Consider the following 17,262-nt stretch of genomic DNA (forward strand, 5'->3'; position numbering starts at 1 on the left):
GTCTACTTGTGACCGCTCTCTGTCAAATAAATAAATAAAATCTTAAAAAAAAAAAAGAGTACTAACACAGTGTCTTATAATATCTGAGGATCATATGAAATTTTAGCTCAGTGGGCTACATATGTTTATACAAAAGCTTCAACCTGGAAGAGCAAATTTAACTTTGTGAACATTTGTCGATACCTATTATGTGCTATTAATCAAAAGAACCATTCATTTCCATGAACTCACTTTAAAGTCCCTTATGCAGAAAATGTACCTATTATTAAAGTAGCCTGAAATTTTGAGGCAGTAAATGTCTGCTCATTTGCAGGTCGCCCCTCCAAAGATTCAGTGGGTCAGATATCTGTTCATGTGGACATCACCACTACTCCAGGAACTGGAGAGCATAAAGTCACTGTAAAAGGTATGTATCAAGTCCAGATGGACCAAATAGCCTAGTAGACTTTAACCTTTACAATAATATAAAAAATGTAATTTTTTCTTAGATCTATTTTTAAAATCATGTAATGATTTTAGGGCATGCTCATAATTTTTTCATGAAACCAGAACTTTTGATCTAAAACTGAAAAAAATTAATGGCACAGATATTTAGCCTATATTATCTGAAGTATCTAAATGGTTTAAATACATTGGAGATTACATTTCAAACTGGCATACATTGAACATTTTCTCTTGTTGATGCTAGGATATACATTGAACATTAGGGCTATGGTCAGCTCCATAACCTGTCAAATCTTATATGTTGGGTCACTATGTTCTTACCATTCACATTATCTACCTATATACTTGTTTTTCTATGTGATTTTCAACAACAGACTTGATTTTTTTCTTTTTAATGACTAGTTCAATCTATTGGTTTTAGATTGCAAAAATATAATCTGAATGCTGCAGATATTTCAAAGGTGAAATTTAATGGTTAATTTTGCTCAATAAAACCTTATTCTGTTTTATACTATTATAGAGTTAGTCACAATATCCACCTTATTAAAAACCATGGCCTTCTGACACATTTTAAATTTGCATTGCCTGATGTATGCTTGCATTATAAAAGTAACACATTTATAGTCTATAATGGATTATGTACTGTGTTGGTAAATGGACATGCCTACACTTGCCAGTGTCTTTAAATATTTTTCAAAAATATTTTGACACTGCATATCAAATGCCCAGAGTTGTGAACTTTTATAATAAGTATTTTTTTTAAGATTTTATTTATTTATTTGACAGACAGAGATCACAAGCAGGCAGAGAGGAAGGCAGAGAGAGAGAGGGAAGCAGGCTATCTGCCGAGCAGAGAGCCCGATGTGGGGCTCGATCCCAGGACCCTGGGATCTTGACCTGAGCCAAAGGCAGAGGCCCTAACCCACTGAGCCACCCAGGTGCCCCTACAATAAGTATTTTAATTATAATATATTTTTAAACATTTTTCAAAGGATGACAAAAGTATATACATAAGAATGTACATTTAAGATTATTTATGATGCCTGAAATTAGGAAACAGCCATAACAGTAAGTTATTCATTAAATATAGGATGGAATATCCATATAGTTGAATATTTGCAATTTGAAAATATATAATGAATTAGAAAGATATCCAGGATAGACTTTAAAAATATAGCTTACTCATAAGACTCCAATTGATCCCATTCTACATATAAATATTGAAAGCATACATACCAAAATATTACATCGTTGCCCCTTACTGATAAAATTACAGACTTTATTTTCATCTATTCCCTATTTTCTGTATATTTTTTAGGTGTTTCATGATGAACATATCTTCACTTTTGATATGAAAAAAAATCACATTTTTACTTAAACAAGAATGATAACTTTTCATTAGTAAAAAAGTGTCATTTCAATTTTAGCTAAATTTTCACTATACCAGTACCACACAGTTTAGAACTGGAAGCTCAGTCAAGTGTGCATTCAGAAGAGTAAATTGCTTTATGTGTGTGGGTGTGGGTGTGTATATGTGCATGCATGTTTATCAGTAGGGTTATGGCACTATCAAGGGCAAGTTATGGCTTCATACATCATTAAAAAGAAATTAATTCTAAAAAAAAATTAACTCTAAGGACCGAAGAGGAGGCTAAGATTCCACACATTTGTTTGCTAACACTTTGCATTCCTTTCCTTTGTTGTTTTTAGTGATTGCTATTAATGACCTAAACTGGCAGACCACTGCAATGTTCCGGCCCTTTGTGGAAGTCTGTATACTGGGACCTAACCTTGGGGACAAGAAGAGAAAACAAGGCACGAAGACAAAAAGCAACACATGGTCACCAAAGTACAATGAAACATTTCAATTGTAAGTTGGGACCCCACTCACCTATTCAACCAGGCAATAGCCATTATACAGCTTAAACTTATTGAGGGGATTAGGGTGGGAATGGCACTGGGCTTTGCTAAGGAAAGCAAAACCTATAGGTTGATGTATTCTGGCTCATCCCTGATCCCAGCAAATTAAGACAGCTGAATTAAGTTTTTAATTCCCTTCCATTGCCCAGTAGCTGTCCAGTGCCTACCATGCATTAAGCACTATTGGAGGAATTTGGTATATATAACAAAAGGTCTCTGCTCTCATGGAAGTTACTTTCTGGAAATGAGGAATGTCATGGATGAGAAACATCAAAATCACAAATAAGCAAAAATTTATCATAGGATAATACTATACAGAGAATTAAAACAGGCTGATATCATAGTTTGGTTGATTGGCTGCTTAGAGTGGGTGTTCAGAGAAGCCTCAATTTGAAGACTTTTCAGATATGAATGTGAATGATCTGATTTATATATTTAAATGATTATTCTGTTTGCTGTATAAAAAAAAATGATAGGAAAACAAGAGCAAACATAGAGAGATGAGTTAGAAGGCTGTTGCAATAGTCCAGGCAAGAGAGAATACTTACTCACAGTTGGTAGAGTTGGTAGGAGGGAAATGGAAGTGAGTAGTAGAGAGAGGGAAAGAAGTGGAAAAATTGTGGTTATGAATTGGAATGGAACTTGCAGTCGACTGGAAGGAGCCCATGAAAGAAGGAGTATATAAGCTAGGCTTCTGAAAACACTTAATTTAGGATATTTCATCAAAACAGCCTTATTTACAAAGGAATCTACCAGGCTGTGAGAATTGAAGGACTATAAGCCATAGTGATATAAACTGGGTCTAGTAGGGGTCAGGCTACTCCCCCTACTGTGCATGTAGGAGATAAAGATTAGTTACTAAAACTGGGGTGTCGAGGGGGGACTTCACGTGTCATCAACCACCTCAAAAGGAGCAGTGGCCTTCCCTGGAGTACCCTAGAGGCAGCATCACACATGAAGGGTCAGGGAAATAGACTCTGACCTGCCCCTATTACTTCTGATATCCTGAAGGAGCTTCCTTTTGGTTAAAACCAACAGGAAGCCACAGTATGAAGAAACTATTGATACAGTCCTTACAGGTCAGCATTCTTTTGCAAAGTACACGGAGAAGGATGGAAAGTATATCTGATTGAGGCAAATAGAAGTTATCTGGCTCTGAGTGAAATCAAAGATGATCTCTAGGTTTGGGGCATAAGCAGTTGCATAGATAATGATTTCCTGAGGTGGGAAAATCGGGACAAGAGGTGAGATCAAAGATTGTTTTAAATGGATTGATTTGGAGATGCCTAAGGGACATTCCAGATGCGCTATCAAATAGATAGTTGGATCTAACTTGAGAATTAGCTGTGTATAGATATAATTTCATAAATCTAGATGAATCTATCAGGGATAGAGAAGAGAGGAGGACCAAGCCCTTGGGGTTTACACGTGCACACATGCTTAGCTTACCTGAATACTTTCTCACTGGCTTGGTTCTTTGTTTGTTTTGCATCCTTAGTTTCCCAGAGATTTTTCAGCACAGTAAATTCTGAATATTAAACTCTGTTACCACTCATCAGAAATTAACCATCCTATCACATCTCTTAAAATGGCTGTAAAAGATTCACCATATTCAAAATCTCTGCTAATAAACCAGCTCACAAGATTCCCTGTATGTACTCCTCTCCACACACACACACACACACACACACACACAAATTGATCCAGTTAAAATGTCTTCTACAAGTTTCTAGGAATTACTTGAATCACGCAAAATTCAGATATAACACTGTGAGGTCGTAAAACCATGCATAATTCTGGGGAAAGGCAGCCTTTTGGTGCATTTTAATTCATAAGAAGATCTGGCTCCCATCAGATTTTGCTCTTCTATTCCTTACCCATCAGGCCTTCATTTTCTTTCACATTATTTCAGGTACTCTTTGTACTCTAAAATAAGTACATACTTCAATTATCAGCATTGCCCAGAAACAAAAGTTGGTCTCTGCAAAATGTTTGATCTAAGAAAGTCACTTAGAAAAGGAAGGGATTTGGAACCTCCTACTGCTGAGGAACAGATGTGCCTTCATTAGAAAGTGAAGGAGAGAGAGTCAATAATCATATGGTTTCACTTATTTGCAGAGCATAACAAATAGCATGGAGGACAAGGGGAGTTAGAGAGGAGAAGGGAGCTGGAGGAAATTGGAAGGGGAGGTGAACCATGAGAGACTATGGACTCTGAAAAACAATCTGAGGGGTTTGAAGCGGCGGGGGGTGGGAGGTTGGGGGAACCAGGTGGTGGGTATTGGAGAGGGCACAGATTGCATGGAGCACTGGGTGTGGTGCAAAAACAATGAATACTGTTATGCTGAAATAAATAAATTTAAAAAAAAAGTGAAGGAGATCTGAGGATGCAGTAAAATAAGGGGCAGGGGAGGATTATTCTCAGTGTATTACCTCTCAGCCTTCTTCATTATGCTCAGTTCTGCACTGCCAAGTTGTTATTAGTCTAGGCCATCCTCAGCCCCACACTTGACAGGTGTCTAACTATTGCCATCAGAAAGAACTAGCATGGAAGCACCACGCTCTGCTGGAACTGATTTACTCTGGAGATTTGGATCTAATTTGGCATCTTGTGAAGAGTCTTGTTGTCTGTGGTAGCTTGATAGTCTAGGTTGTGTATTCCCCTGAGAAAAGCCTCCTAGCTATAATAGCATGGCCAGGAGTCCTAGGTAAAGAAAAGAGAACAGAACTTCTATTCTAAAAAGTTCTGTGAAAAGGCATAGAGCTTCTGGGAAGAACTACCGCTTTCCTTGGTCTACCCTCCACAACCCTTCCCCACCCCATCCTACTCCTATATCAGTGAGAAGACCACACCTCCAAGAATTAAGTATAACATATTTTAATTATTATTAAATTATCTATTAATCTTTATTATCTAATATTTATCTATTAAATATCTAATAAATATCTATCTTATCTATCTAAGCTATCTAATAAGTATCTAATATTTATCTATTATCTATTAATATGCTTAATATCAAGACAGCAAAGCATATTCAGATTGATTTCCTATTTCTATATAGGCAAAAAGTACTTAATTTAGATTGCTAAGTACTATCTATGTAAAGACAATCTAAAATGGAAATGATACTCACATCAGAGTTAAAGTACATGATAATCAGGGGAGGGAGACAAACCGTAAGAGACTCTGAATCTCAGGAAACAAATGAGGGTTGCTTGGGGGTGGGAGGGGAGGGATAGGGTGACTGGGTGATGGACACTGGGGAGGGTATGTGCTATGATGAGTGCTGTGAATCGTTTAAGACTGATGATTCACAGACCTCTACCCCTGAAACAAATAATACATTATATGTTAACAAAAAAAATAAATACACGATACTGCATTTTGCCAAATAAATGGCTGAGGAATGGAGAAAACTTAATTTTAACAGTATTTTAGAACCACATGGAGCCCTAGGTGAAGTCAAGTTTTTGCTCAAAAATTTTTTTTTTTTTCAAAATTCTTATTTTTAATTCACAACAGCATTCTGGGTAATGAAAACCGGCCAGGGGCCTACGAACTTCATCTGTCAGTTAAAGATTACTGCTTTGCCAGAGAAGATCGAATTATCGGAATGACGGTAATTCAACTACAGAACATAGCAGAAAAGGGAAGCTATGGGGCATGGTATCCCCTTCTGAAAAATGTCTCTATGGATGAAACTGGTTTGACTATCCTTAGAATACTCTCTCAGAGGACCAGCGATGATGTGGCTAAAGAATTTGTAAGACTGAAATCTGAAACCAGATCAGCTGAAGAGAGTGCTTGAAACAAATACTGCAAGATATCATCTTTGAGAAACCACAAACTCTGACTACTGCATGCATGTGCAAATACATGGGAATGTTTAGCTCACTACGTTTCAGTGTTTGCCAGTACTCAAGTACAATGTCTACAAAGTATGTGGAAAACCTACTGAACTTTTATACCAATTCTGGTCTTTGGGAAATAAATGTTCCATGAAGTGCCAAAATTACGATGTTAAGTGAAAATCCAGAATATCTTTTAAAATGTTTCATTACCAATTTCTCATCCTTTAAGCATACTAAAAAAAAACAAAACAAACAAAAAAAAACCCTCCTTTTTTCAATTTGTCCATTGTCTTTTGTTAAATTCGCTTATATTTCCCATAGATCAGAAAGGATTTGTTACCAAATTTTGTTTTATTTAGACTTATCTCATTGTAGATGTCATACAAGTTAACTTTTTCTATCATAACTAGAAATACAGTCACTTCTAGAAAGTGTTTGTAATTTTATAGTTGCAGATCTATTGTGATGATTTTTGCATACAAATTAAAATAGAAAAGGTGGGAAATATTTTATGCTGACAAGTTTCCAACCTTTCTGAAATATCACTGTGAAGAAAAGCTATTAAAGCAAACTTATACAAAGCAATGCTAAATAGTTTGTTAACACTGTTTGATATATTGACAAAACTTTGTTCTTTTAAACTGCCAAGGTCACATCACATTTGTTTAAAAAAAAAGAAAAAGGTAAATTGATACATTTACCATCTAGCATTATGTCTTGGCTTTACCAAATGTCATTCTTTACAAAGTCATAGGATTAAGGGTTTAGAGATGCAGTGGAAGGTTTGTTTCTTCAAATTATCTATAATAAGTAACTATACTGTTAGTGTTTTGCCTCTGACAGTTATGACTATCTCCTTATTTACTTAGCACTCTAATCAAGTTACATGTTTTCTTTAAAAAAATATTCAACAATCTATACTGAATGCAGCATTCCTATATATTGCACTGGAGCAAAAAGACACGTCTTCATCTATTTAGTGAAAAATGTAAAATAAGGTCTGAAGAAACTGCTTATAATTTTATAATTTATGTTATTTACAAGCCCAAAATGCATCAGATACAATAGGAAAACAACTCAATACAGCTTGGTACATTAAAATATAACTAGGTTGGATTTTGAATATGAAATAGTTTATGAATATTTGCATTTTCTGTCTTTTTATGGTTTGACTTTTTAGAGTCTGTATCTAAATACTTGGCTGTAGAACAGTTCCTTGTAATTGTAACTTCTGGTCATAACTGTTAGTGGACAACATACACATGCAGAAACAAGAACCTGTTACAATGATTATGTTTTGTGAATAAGCTGGTCTGCTATGGTAAGGACAGAAATGACTGGTATCATGACTCTCAGAACATTTTGCTACTGGGTGTGTAAACAACAGACCAGTGAGATCCACTAATTCATGTTAAATTGTTAGGCAATTGCTTTGTTGATGACTTCTCCAAATGCATAGTACAGTGCTGTCCTCTGGCATATGCATTAATAAATGGATGTATATTGAACACATGCAATGCTATTATATTTTCTGCCTTTTTATTTCATTTATGCAGCATAATTCTTTCCTTAAGAATAAAAACCCCAGACTCTTTTTACTGCCTAGAACACTTATACATTTTTTGGTTTTAATGTCCCATTAAAATTTGAGAAAATTTGGGTGCCTGGGTGGCTCAGTGGGTTAAGCCTCTGCCTTTGGCTCAGGTCATGATCTCAGGGTACAGGGATCGAGCCCTGCATCAGGCTCTATGCTCAGCAAGGGAGCCTGCTTTGCCCCCTTTCTCTGCCTGTCTCTGCCTACTTGTGATCTCTCTGTCAAATAAATAAATCAAATCTTTAAAAATTTTTTTGAGAAAATTTTTCCAGGTGTTGTGTTCATGGAAACAGCTCCCCATTATAGATAATGACACTGAACATAAGGAAGAACTAAGATATCCACCTGTAGGTCTCTGAATACTGTTAAGCCCCAAGAGGAAAACTCAACATTTAACATACGAACAAGCAACATTCTTAAATAAAAACTTATGTTACAGAAGATTTTATTATTTGATTGCATGATTAATTCTAGATTCATCTTACAATGATTTTACAGAACATGAACTTGACCTCTTTAAGGATCACGTTGTCATAAAGCATGACACACTCAAAGAAATGGCAGTTTGGGTTCTCATGGATCACTTAAAAATTTTTTGAGCTAAGTATTTTTTCCCCAGTATTTAATTGAATGTAGACATTGTCTTTTTTATATACAGCTGTATACAATATATATCAAATGCTAATGGTGGCATTGTGAATTGAGTCTATTTATTAATATCACAAAACACATTTCATAATTAAGAAATGGTTCTAAATTCTGTAGGCTTTGTTGTTTTCTCCCAAAGTAGTAATCACTTGAGGTTCACAGTGATCACTGTCAAATGTAAGGATCTATTACAGTGTGTGGTAATTTATCTTATTCTAGATAAGATACACAAAGATAAAGCTCTGTTATTCATCTACAGATAAACCTCACATTAGAAGTTCTTAAAGAGGGGTGCCTGGGTGGCTCAGTGGGTTAAGCCTCTGCCTTCAACTCAGGTCATGGTCTCTGGGTCCTGGGATCGAGCCCCGCGTCGGGCTCTCTGCTCAGCAGGGAGCCTGCTTCCCTTCCTCTCTCTCTCTGCCTGCCTCTCTGCCTACTTGTGATCTCTGTCAAATAAATAAATAAAATCTTTAAAAAAAAAAAAGTTCTTAAACCCGTCCGTGAAAATCAAATTCCACCAAAATGAAGTAATGAAAACGATAGTGGAGCACTTACTATTTAAAGGAACTCTGAAGAATGATCATTTAAGTAATCAGATGTCCCTCTATTTCTAGGATAATTTATATATTGAATTTCCCTTAAACGAGGCACATTTACAAATGACAATTCTAGCCTCATGTTTTTCACTTGGCTTAAAAAAAAATGTTTGGAGTGAGCTTTATGGTCTCCTTTTAATTTCTCTAACTTATATAAAGGTATGCTACATGACCTTTTTCATGAAGCAATAGTTTCAAATCTTTATACTTAAATAATCATTTTTACAGGAGTCAGAAACTATCTGTGGATGGATGTCTGATTCCCACATTACCATATGCAGAATTCTTGGACACACAGGGAGGAGGAGACTGCCTTTCCTGGCAGTACCTTGTGTGTATATTCTCTCCAGTCCTTTGAAACAGCGGGCTCTTGCTCCTGAACTTTAGCCCTCCACAGGCTGCTGATCTCTCTGCTTGACACTTCTGGTGTTTTGTTGTTGTTGTTTTTTGTTTTGTTTTGTTTAAATCCAAAACTAGAATATATCACTTAAGAGAGGATAAATTCCAATTTATGAATATCACATTAGATATATTCTAAATTATTTTTTCACATTATGACAGCTTTGAAATCAGGATACATTTTACAAACATTGGTACATTATAGTTTGATGTTTCCTTAATAATATATACAAATAGGTCATATTTCAATGAATAACTGCTTGGAAATAGTAAGTATATTTATGAAGGTTTATATACATAGGAAAAGAAAGTGATGGTTAGTTATCTATTTAACACATCATATATATTTTAAATTGCATATACTCTTTGGCTATACATTCGTGTTTTGACAGATTCATAGAATTGCGTTTGGTGAATATTTTTGCACCTATATTCAGGAGCTATATTGACCCCTAGTTATCTTTTCTTGTTATGTTTATGTCTTATTTTGTCATCACGATATCCTCCTAAAATGAACTGGGAATTGTTTACCCCATTTCTACTTTCTGGAAGAGATTATATGGAAATGATTTAAATGTTCCCTTAAAATTTGGTAAAATTCAACACTGAAAATATATGGACCTAGATTTCTTTATTGAGAGGTTTGAAACATCAAATTCAACTACCTTAATGAATATAAAACTATTAAAGGTATCTATTTCTCCTTGAGTTTAAATTTATTTGTGTCTCTTTTAAGGAACTGCTCCCTTTCACTTACTTGATCAAATTTATGAATATCAAGTTTCTGTAGTACTCTTTAATTATCCTTTTCACCTATAGGATCTATACTGATTTTCCCTCTTAATTTTTATATTGCTATGTTAGTATCTTGATTCTTTATTTCTTGTTCAATATAAGGACTTAACTTATTTCATTCATCTTTTAAAAGAACCAGCTGTGATTCCACTGATTTTCCTTTCTTTTCTGCTTTGAATTTCAACATCTTCTGTTCATTATTTTCTTACATCTGCTTGGTGAGGTCTTTTCTACTTCTAATTCATTAAAGTGGGACCTTCAATTATTGATTTGATATCCTTTGTCTTTTAAAATTTAAGTACCAATGACACAAATTTTCTTTTTTTAAGAAACTTATTTTATCATTTTTTTATTATGTCACCATACAGTACATCATTAGCTTTTGGTGTGGTGTTCCATGATTCATTGCTTATTTATAACACCCTTTGCTCCATGAAATATATGCCTTCCCTAATATCCATTACCAGGCTCACCAATCCCTCCAACCTCTCCCCCTCTAAAACCTTCAGTTTGTTTCTCAGTGTCCATAGTCTCTCCTGGTTTGTCTCTCTCTCCAACTCCCCCCCCCTTCATTTTTCCCTTCCTTCTCCTAATGTCCTCCATGCTTTTCCGTATATTCCACAAATAAGTGAAACCATATGATAAGTGGTTCTCTCTGCTTGGACTTATTTCACTTAGCATAATCTCTTCCAGTCCCATCCATGTTGATACAAAAGTTGGGTATTCCTCCTTTCTGATGGAGGCATAATAATCCATTATATGTATGGACCATATCTTCTTTATCCATTCATCTGTTGAAGCGCATCTTGGCTCTTTCCACAGTTTGGCAACTGTGTCCATTGCTGCTATGAACATTGGGGTACAGATGACCCTTCTTTTCACCACATCTGTATCTTTGGATCTGTATCTGTAAATACCCAGTAGTGCAATTGCTGGGTCATAGGGTAGCTCTATTTTTAATTTTTTGAGGAACCTCACACTGTTTTCCTAAGTGGCCGTACTAATTTGCATTCCCACTAACAGTGTAAGAGGGTACCTCTTTCTTCACAGCCTCCCCAACATTTGTTGTTTCTTGCCTTGTCAATTTGTTTTGCCATTCTAACTGGTGTAAGGTCTCAATGTGGTTTTGATTTGACTTTCCCTGATGGCTAGTGATGATGAACATTTTTTCATGTATCTATTAGCTATTTGTGTGTCTTCTTTGGAGAAGTGCCTGTTCATGTCTTCTGCCCATTTTTTGACTTATTTGTTTTGTGGGTGTTGAGTTTGATAAGTTCTTTATTTTTTTTTAAAGATTTTTATTTATTTATTTATTTGTTAGAGAGAGAGAGAGAGAGCATGAGCACAGGCAGACAGAGTGGCAGCAGAGGCAGAGGGAGAAGCAGGCTCCCTACCGAGCAAGGAGCCCGATGTGGGACTCGATCCCAGTACGCTGGGATCATGACCTGAGCCGAAGGCAGCTGCTTAACCAACTGAGCCACCCAGGCGTCCCAGTTTGATAAGTTCTTTATATATCTTGGCTATCAACTCTTTGTCTGTAGTGCATTTGCAAATATCTTCTCCCATTCCATGGGTTGCCTTTGTTTTGTTGACTGTTTCCTTTGCTGTACAGAAGCTTTTTATCTTGATGAAGTCCCAAAAGTTCATTTTCATTTTTGTTTCCTTTTGGAGACCTTTCTTGAAAGAAGTTGCTGTGGCCAATGTCAAAGAGGTTACTGCCTATGTTCTCCTCGAGGATTTTAGTGGATTCCTTTCTCTGTTGAGGTCTTTCATCCATTTTGAATTTTTCTTTGTGTGTAGTGTAAGTGTACATAGCTGTCCAATTTTCCCAGCACCATTTATTGAAGAGACTCTCTTTTTTCCATTGGATATTTTCCCCTGCTTTGTCAAAGATTAGTTGACCATAGAGTTGAGGGTTCATATCTGGTCTCTCTATTCTGTTCCCCTGGTCTATATGTCTGTTTTTGTGCCATTACCATGTTGCCTTGGTGATCACAGCTTTGTAATATAGCTTGAAATCAGGCAATGTGATGGCCCCAGCTTTGTTTTTCTTTCTCAGCATTTCCTTGGTGATTCAGGGTCTTTTCTGGCTTCATACAAATTTTAAGATCATTTGTTCCAGCACTTTTTAAGATGCCCTTAGTATTTTGATTAGGATGGCATTGAAAATATGGAATGTCCTGGCAGTGTAGACATTTTAACAGTGTTTCTTCTTCTGATCCATGCAATGTTTTTCCATCTTTTTGTGTCTTCTTTGATATTTTTTCATGAGTGTTCTGTAGTTCCCAGAGTATATATCCTTTACCTCTTTGGTTAGGTTTATTCCAAGGCATCTTGTGGTTTTTGGTGTTATTGTAAATGGAATTGATTCTCTAATTTCTTGTTCTACTGTTACATTGTTAGTATAGAAGAAAGCAACTAATTTCTGTGCATTGATTTTTTATCCTGCCACATTACTGAATTGCTGTATGGGTTCTAGTGATTTGGGGGTGGAGTCTTTTGGGTTTTCCACATAACATATTATGTCATCTGTGAAAAGAGAGTTAGTTTGACTTCTTCTTTGCCAATTTGAATATGTTTTCTTTTTGATTGCTGTTGCTATGACTTCTAGTACTATGTTGAACAGTGATGAGAGTAGATATCCTTGTTGTGTTCCTGATCTCAATGGGAAGGTTGTCAGTTTTTCCCCATTGAGAATGGTATTTGCAGTGGGTTTTTCAGAGACAGATTTTATGAAATTAAGGGATATTCCCTCTATCCCTATATTCTGAAGAGTTTTAATATGGAAAGGATGTTATATTTTGTCAAATGCTTTTTTCTGCATCAATTAAAAGGCCCATATGGTTCTTCTCTCTTCTCTTATTGATTTGTTCTAACACATTGATTGATTTGAGAATGTTGAATCACCCTTGCATCCCAGGGATAAATCCCACCTGGTCATGGTGGATAATCCTCTTAATATTGTTGGATCCTATTAGCTAGGATCTTGTTGAGAATTTTGGCATCCATATTCATCAGGGATATTGGTCTGAAATTCTTCTTTTTGAAGGGGTCTTTGCCTGGTTTTGGGATGAAGGTATTGCAGGTCTCACAAAAAAGATTCTGGATGTTTTCCTTCTGTTTCTACTTTTTGAAACAGCTTCAGGAGAACAGGTACTATTTCTTCTCTGAATGTTTGGTAGAATTCCCCCAGGGAATCCATCAGGTTCTATACTCTTGTTTTTTCAGAAGTTTTTGATCATTGGTTCAGTCCTGTTACTGGTTATTGGTCTATTCATGTTGTCAGTTTCTTCCTGTTTCAGTCTTGGTAGTTTATAGGTTTCCAGGGATGCATCCATTCCTTCAAGGTTGCTTAACTTACTGCGTATAGCTGTTGATAATAATTTCTGATGATTTTCTTCTATTTCCTTGGTGTTAGTCATGATCCCCCCCTTCATTCATAATTTTATTAATTTGGGTAATTTCCCTTTTCTTTTGGATAAATCTGGCCAGTTGTTTACTGATCTTATTTCTTTCAAAGAACCAGCTTCTAGTTTCATCGATGTGTTCTACTATATATCTGGTTTCTAATTCATTGATCTTTAATCTTAATTATTTCCCTTCTTATGCATGGGTTAGGTTTAATTTGTTGTTGATTCTCCAGTTCTTTGAGGTGTAGCGATAATTTATGTATTCATAAGTTTTCTATTTTTTTGAGTGAGCCTTGGATGCTATGTATTTCCCCCTTAGGACCACCTTTGCTGTATCCCATAGGTTTTGGACCAATGTGTTTTCATTCTCATTGGTTTCCATGAGATGTTTAAGTTCTTTTATTTGATTTTCTGGTTGACCCAAACATTCTTGAGCAGGATGATCTTTAGTTTCCAAGTGTTCAAATTTCTTTTAAATTTTTCCTGTGATTAAATTCCAGTTTCAAAGCATTGTGGTCTGAGACTATACAGGGAATAATTTCAATCTTTTGGAATCAGTTGAGACCTGATTTGTGACCCAATGTGTGGTCTATTCTGGAGAAAGTTCCATGTATGCTTGAATGACTTTCCAGTTGTTTCAGGGTGGAATGTTCTATATATATCTATGAGGTCCATCTGGATCAGTGTGTCATTCAAAGCTCTTGTTTCTTTTTTTTTTTTCTGCTTAGATGATCCATTGCTGAGAGTGGAGTGTTGGAGTCTACTACTATTAATGTATTATTATTAATATGTCTCTTTATTTTGGTTAACAGTTGGCTTATGTAGTTGGCTGCTCTTGGGGGAATATTTACAATTATTAGACAGACCCTTACAATTGTTGGATAGACCATTTAAGCATGATATTGTGTCCTTCTGTATCTCGAATTACAGTCTTTAGCTTAAAATCTAATTTGTCTGATATGAGAATTGCTATCCCAGCTTTCTTTTGAGGTCCATTGGCAAGGAAGACTGTTCCCCATCCCTTCACTTTCAGTCTGGATGTATCTTTAGATTAAAAATTGGTCTCTTGTAGGCAGCATATGGATGGGTCTTGTCTCTTTATCCAACCTGGAGCCCTGTGCCATTTTATGGGAGCATTTAGGCCATTCACACTGAGAGTGATTATTGAAAGATACGATTTCATTGTCATCATGTTGCCTATGAAGTCCTTGTTTCTATAGATTTTCTTTGTAAATCTCTGTTCTATATCATTCTTGGTCTTTCTCCTTTTATAGAATCCCCTGTTAATATTTCTTGCAGGGCCAGCTGGGTGATCACATATTCTTTCAGTTTTTGCTGGTCTTGGAAGCTTTTTATCTCTCCACCCCTTCTAATGACAGCCTTGCTGGATAAAGTGTTCTTGGTTGCATGTTCTTCTCATTTAGTACCCTGAATATGTCTTGCCAGCCCTTTCTGGTTTTCCAGGTCTTTGTAGACAGATCTGATGTTATTCTGATGTTCCTCCCTCTGTACATAAGAAATCTTTTGCCCCTAACTGCCCATAAGATCCTTTGTTCTAAGATCTGCAAGTTTTACTATTACATGCCTGGAAGTTGGTCTATTCCCCCTGATCTTGGGAGGGGTCCTCTCTGACTCTAGGATACAAATGTTTGTTCCATTCCCCAGATTAGGGAAGTTCTCAGCTATGATTTGCTCAAATATACCTTCTAGTTCTCTCTCTCCACCCCCTCAGGAATCCCAATAATTTTGACATTGAAATGTTTCATAGTGTCATTTATCTCTCTGTTCTCATAGATTTTAAGCTTTTTGTTCCAGGCCTCTTCCTGTACCTTCTTTTCTATCAATTTGTCTTCTTGACCACTAATTTGTTCTTCTGCCTCATTTTCCCTAGTTTCTGAATTTTGCTTTTATTCATATCCATTAGTTCTGTGGCAAAGGTCAGAGTCTCTGAATTTTTCCTGTGTTGGGTGTTCCTCTTAGTCATTCTGTTGGGAGGTGGTTGAGGGAATGTGCAGAGTCCAAATTACTGATATCAACCCAAGCAAGATGCACCGTTTTATAGGGACCTTAGGGTTGTCAGCTACTTGTTCTTCTAGCCTGTCTTCCAGGGGAGGGGCCTGCCGTGCTGTTACTCAGGCAACCCTGTTTGTGCAGAGTGACCCTGCCCCTTGTGGGGAGGATGGCCTTAGTGAAAACCATTTTTTTGCAGGGGGTTTTTGTTCTCTGACGGATTTCTGTGTCTCTTCTGAGAGTGAGAGCAGAGTGACTATATGCAAACTTCTGACTCAGAACAGAGAGATAGCACTCTGCTCTCCAGTGAACTCTCCAGGCCACATAGTCTCTGTTTCAATCTGTGCTGCTAAAAACTGCAGCATCCTGGGATATGCACCCCACAGCAGCACTCCCAGCACTTGCTTCCTGGTCTAGGCACATTTCTGCCCCTTGTGCTTCTAAAACCACCAGCTGCCCTCAGTTTGTACATGTGTCCCCACAGCTCCAGGTTTCAGACTGGGGGACTGCCCTAAAGTCCTATCCCTTCCCCTACTGGTCTGTAAGTCTGTGCCTGGTCCCCAGCATGGGAGGATTTTGCACTCCAGTGGTGCAGGATCTCAGAGACTCCTTCCCCCTCTGTTTATCTTTTTTGCTTTTGTTTCCCTTATCTCAGAAGCCATAATCTGAAAAATGTTGCTATGGCTAATGTCAGAGGAATTACTATCTACCTTCCAAGAGTTTTATTGTTTCAAGTCTCACAGGTCTTTAATTCATTTGGGTTTGTGTGTGTGTGTGTGTGTGGTATAAGAAAGCTGTCTAGTTTCCTTCTTTTTGTATGCAGCTGTACAGTTTTTCCAGAACCACTTGAAAATACTGTCTTTTCCCTAATGCATATTCTTGCCTGCTTTGTCAGAGATTAATTGACATGCATGGGTTTGTCTCTGGACCCTCTATTTTTTCCATTGATCTATGAGTCTATTTTTGTCCCAGTGCCATATTGTTTTGATTACTACAGCTTTGTAGTATATCTTAAAATCTGGAATTTGGATACCTCTGTCTTTATTCTTCTGTCAGGTATTTACCCAAAGAAAATGAAAACACTAATTTAAAAAGATACATTCACCCCTATGTTTATTGCAACATTACTTACAATAGCCAAGATATCGAAGCAGCCCAGTGTCCATTGATAGATAAATGGATAAAGAAGATGTGGTGTACACACACACACACATACACACACACACACACACACTATTCAACCATAAAAAAGAATGATACCTTGCCATTTGTGACAATACAGATAGACCTAGAGTGTATTATGGTCAGTGAAATATGTCAGATAGATGAAATTGTATGGTCTTGTCTACCTCAATGTATGGAATCTAAAATACAAAACAAATGAATAAACAAAAAGTAGATTCAGACCTATAAATGGAGAGAACAAACAGAGGGTTGTCAGAGGGAAGAGGGATGAGGGAATGGGGAAAATGGGTGAAGGGGAGCCAGAGACACAGGTTTCCAGTTATGGAATGAATAAGTCATGGGAATAAAAGGTACAGCACGGGGAATATAGTCAATGGTATTAGAATAGCTTTGGTGACAAATGGCAGCT

General features: G+C 36.6%; 1 protein-coding gene across 1 annotated transcript in view; it reads left to right on the plus strand.

Moving 5' to 3' along the window:
* The window catches only part of UNC13C (unc-13 homolog C), a 611,946-nt gene extending 604,155 nt beyond the window's left edge, over nucleotides 1-7,791 (plus strand). Inside the window, exons 33-35 of the mRNA XM_047738968.1 lie at nucleotides 314-406; nucleotides 2,155-2,314; nucleotides 5,888-7,791. Of these exons, the coding sequence (XP_047594924.1) occupies nucleotides 314-406; nucleotides 2,155-2,314; nucleotides 5,888-6,173 (539 nt within the window). The 3' untranslated portion in view covers nucleotides 6,174-7,791. The remainder of the gene's footprint in view (nucleotides 1-313; nucleotides 407-2,154; nucleotides 2,315-5,887) is intronic.
* Nucleotides 7,792-17,262: the final 9,471 nt, after the last annotated feature.

Source organism: Lutra lutra, chromosome 7 (genome assembly GCF_902655055.1).
Source record: "Lutra lutra chromosome 7, mLutLut1.2, whole genome shotgun sequence".
Lineage (NCBI taxonomy): Eukaryota > Metazoa > Chordata > Mammalia > Carnivora > Mustelidae > Lutra > Lutra lutra.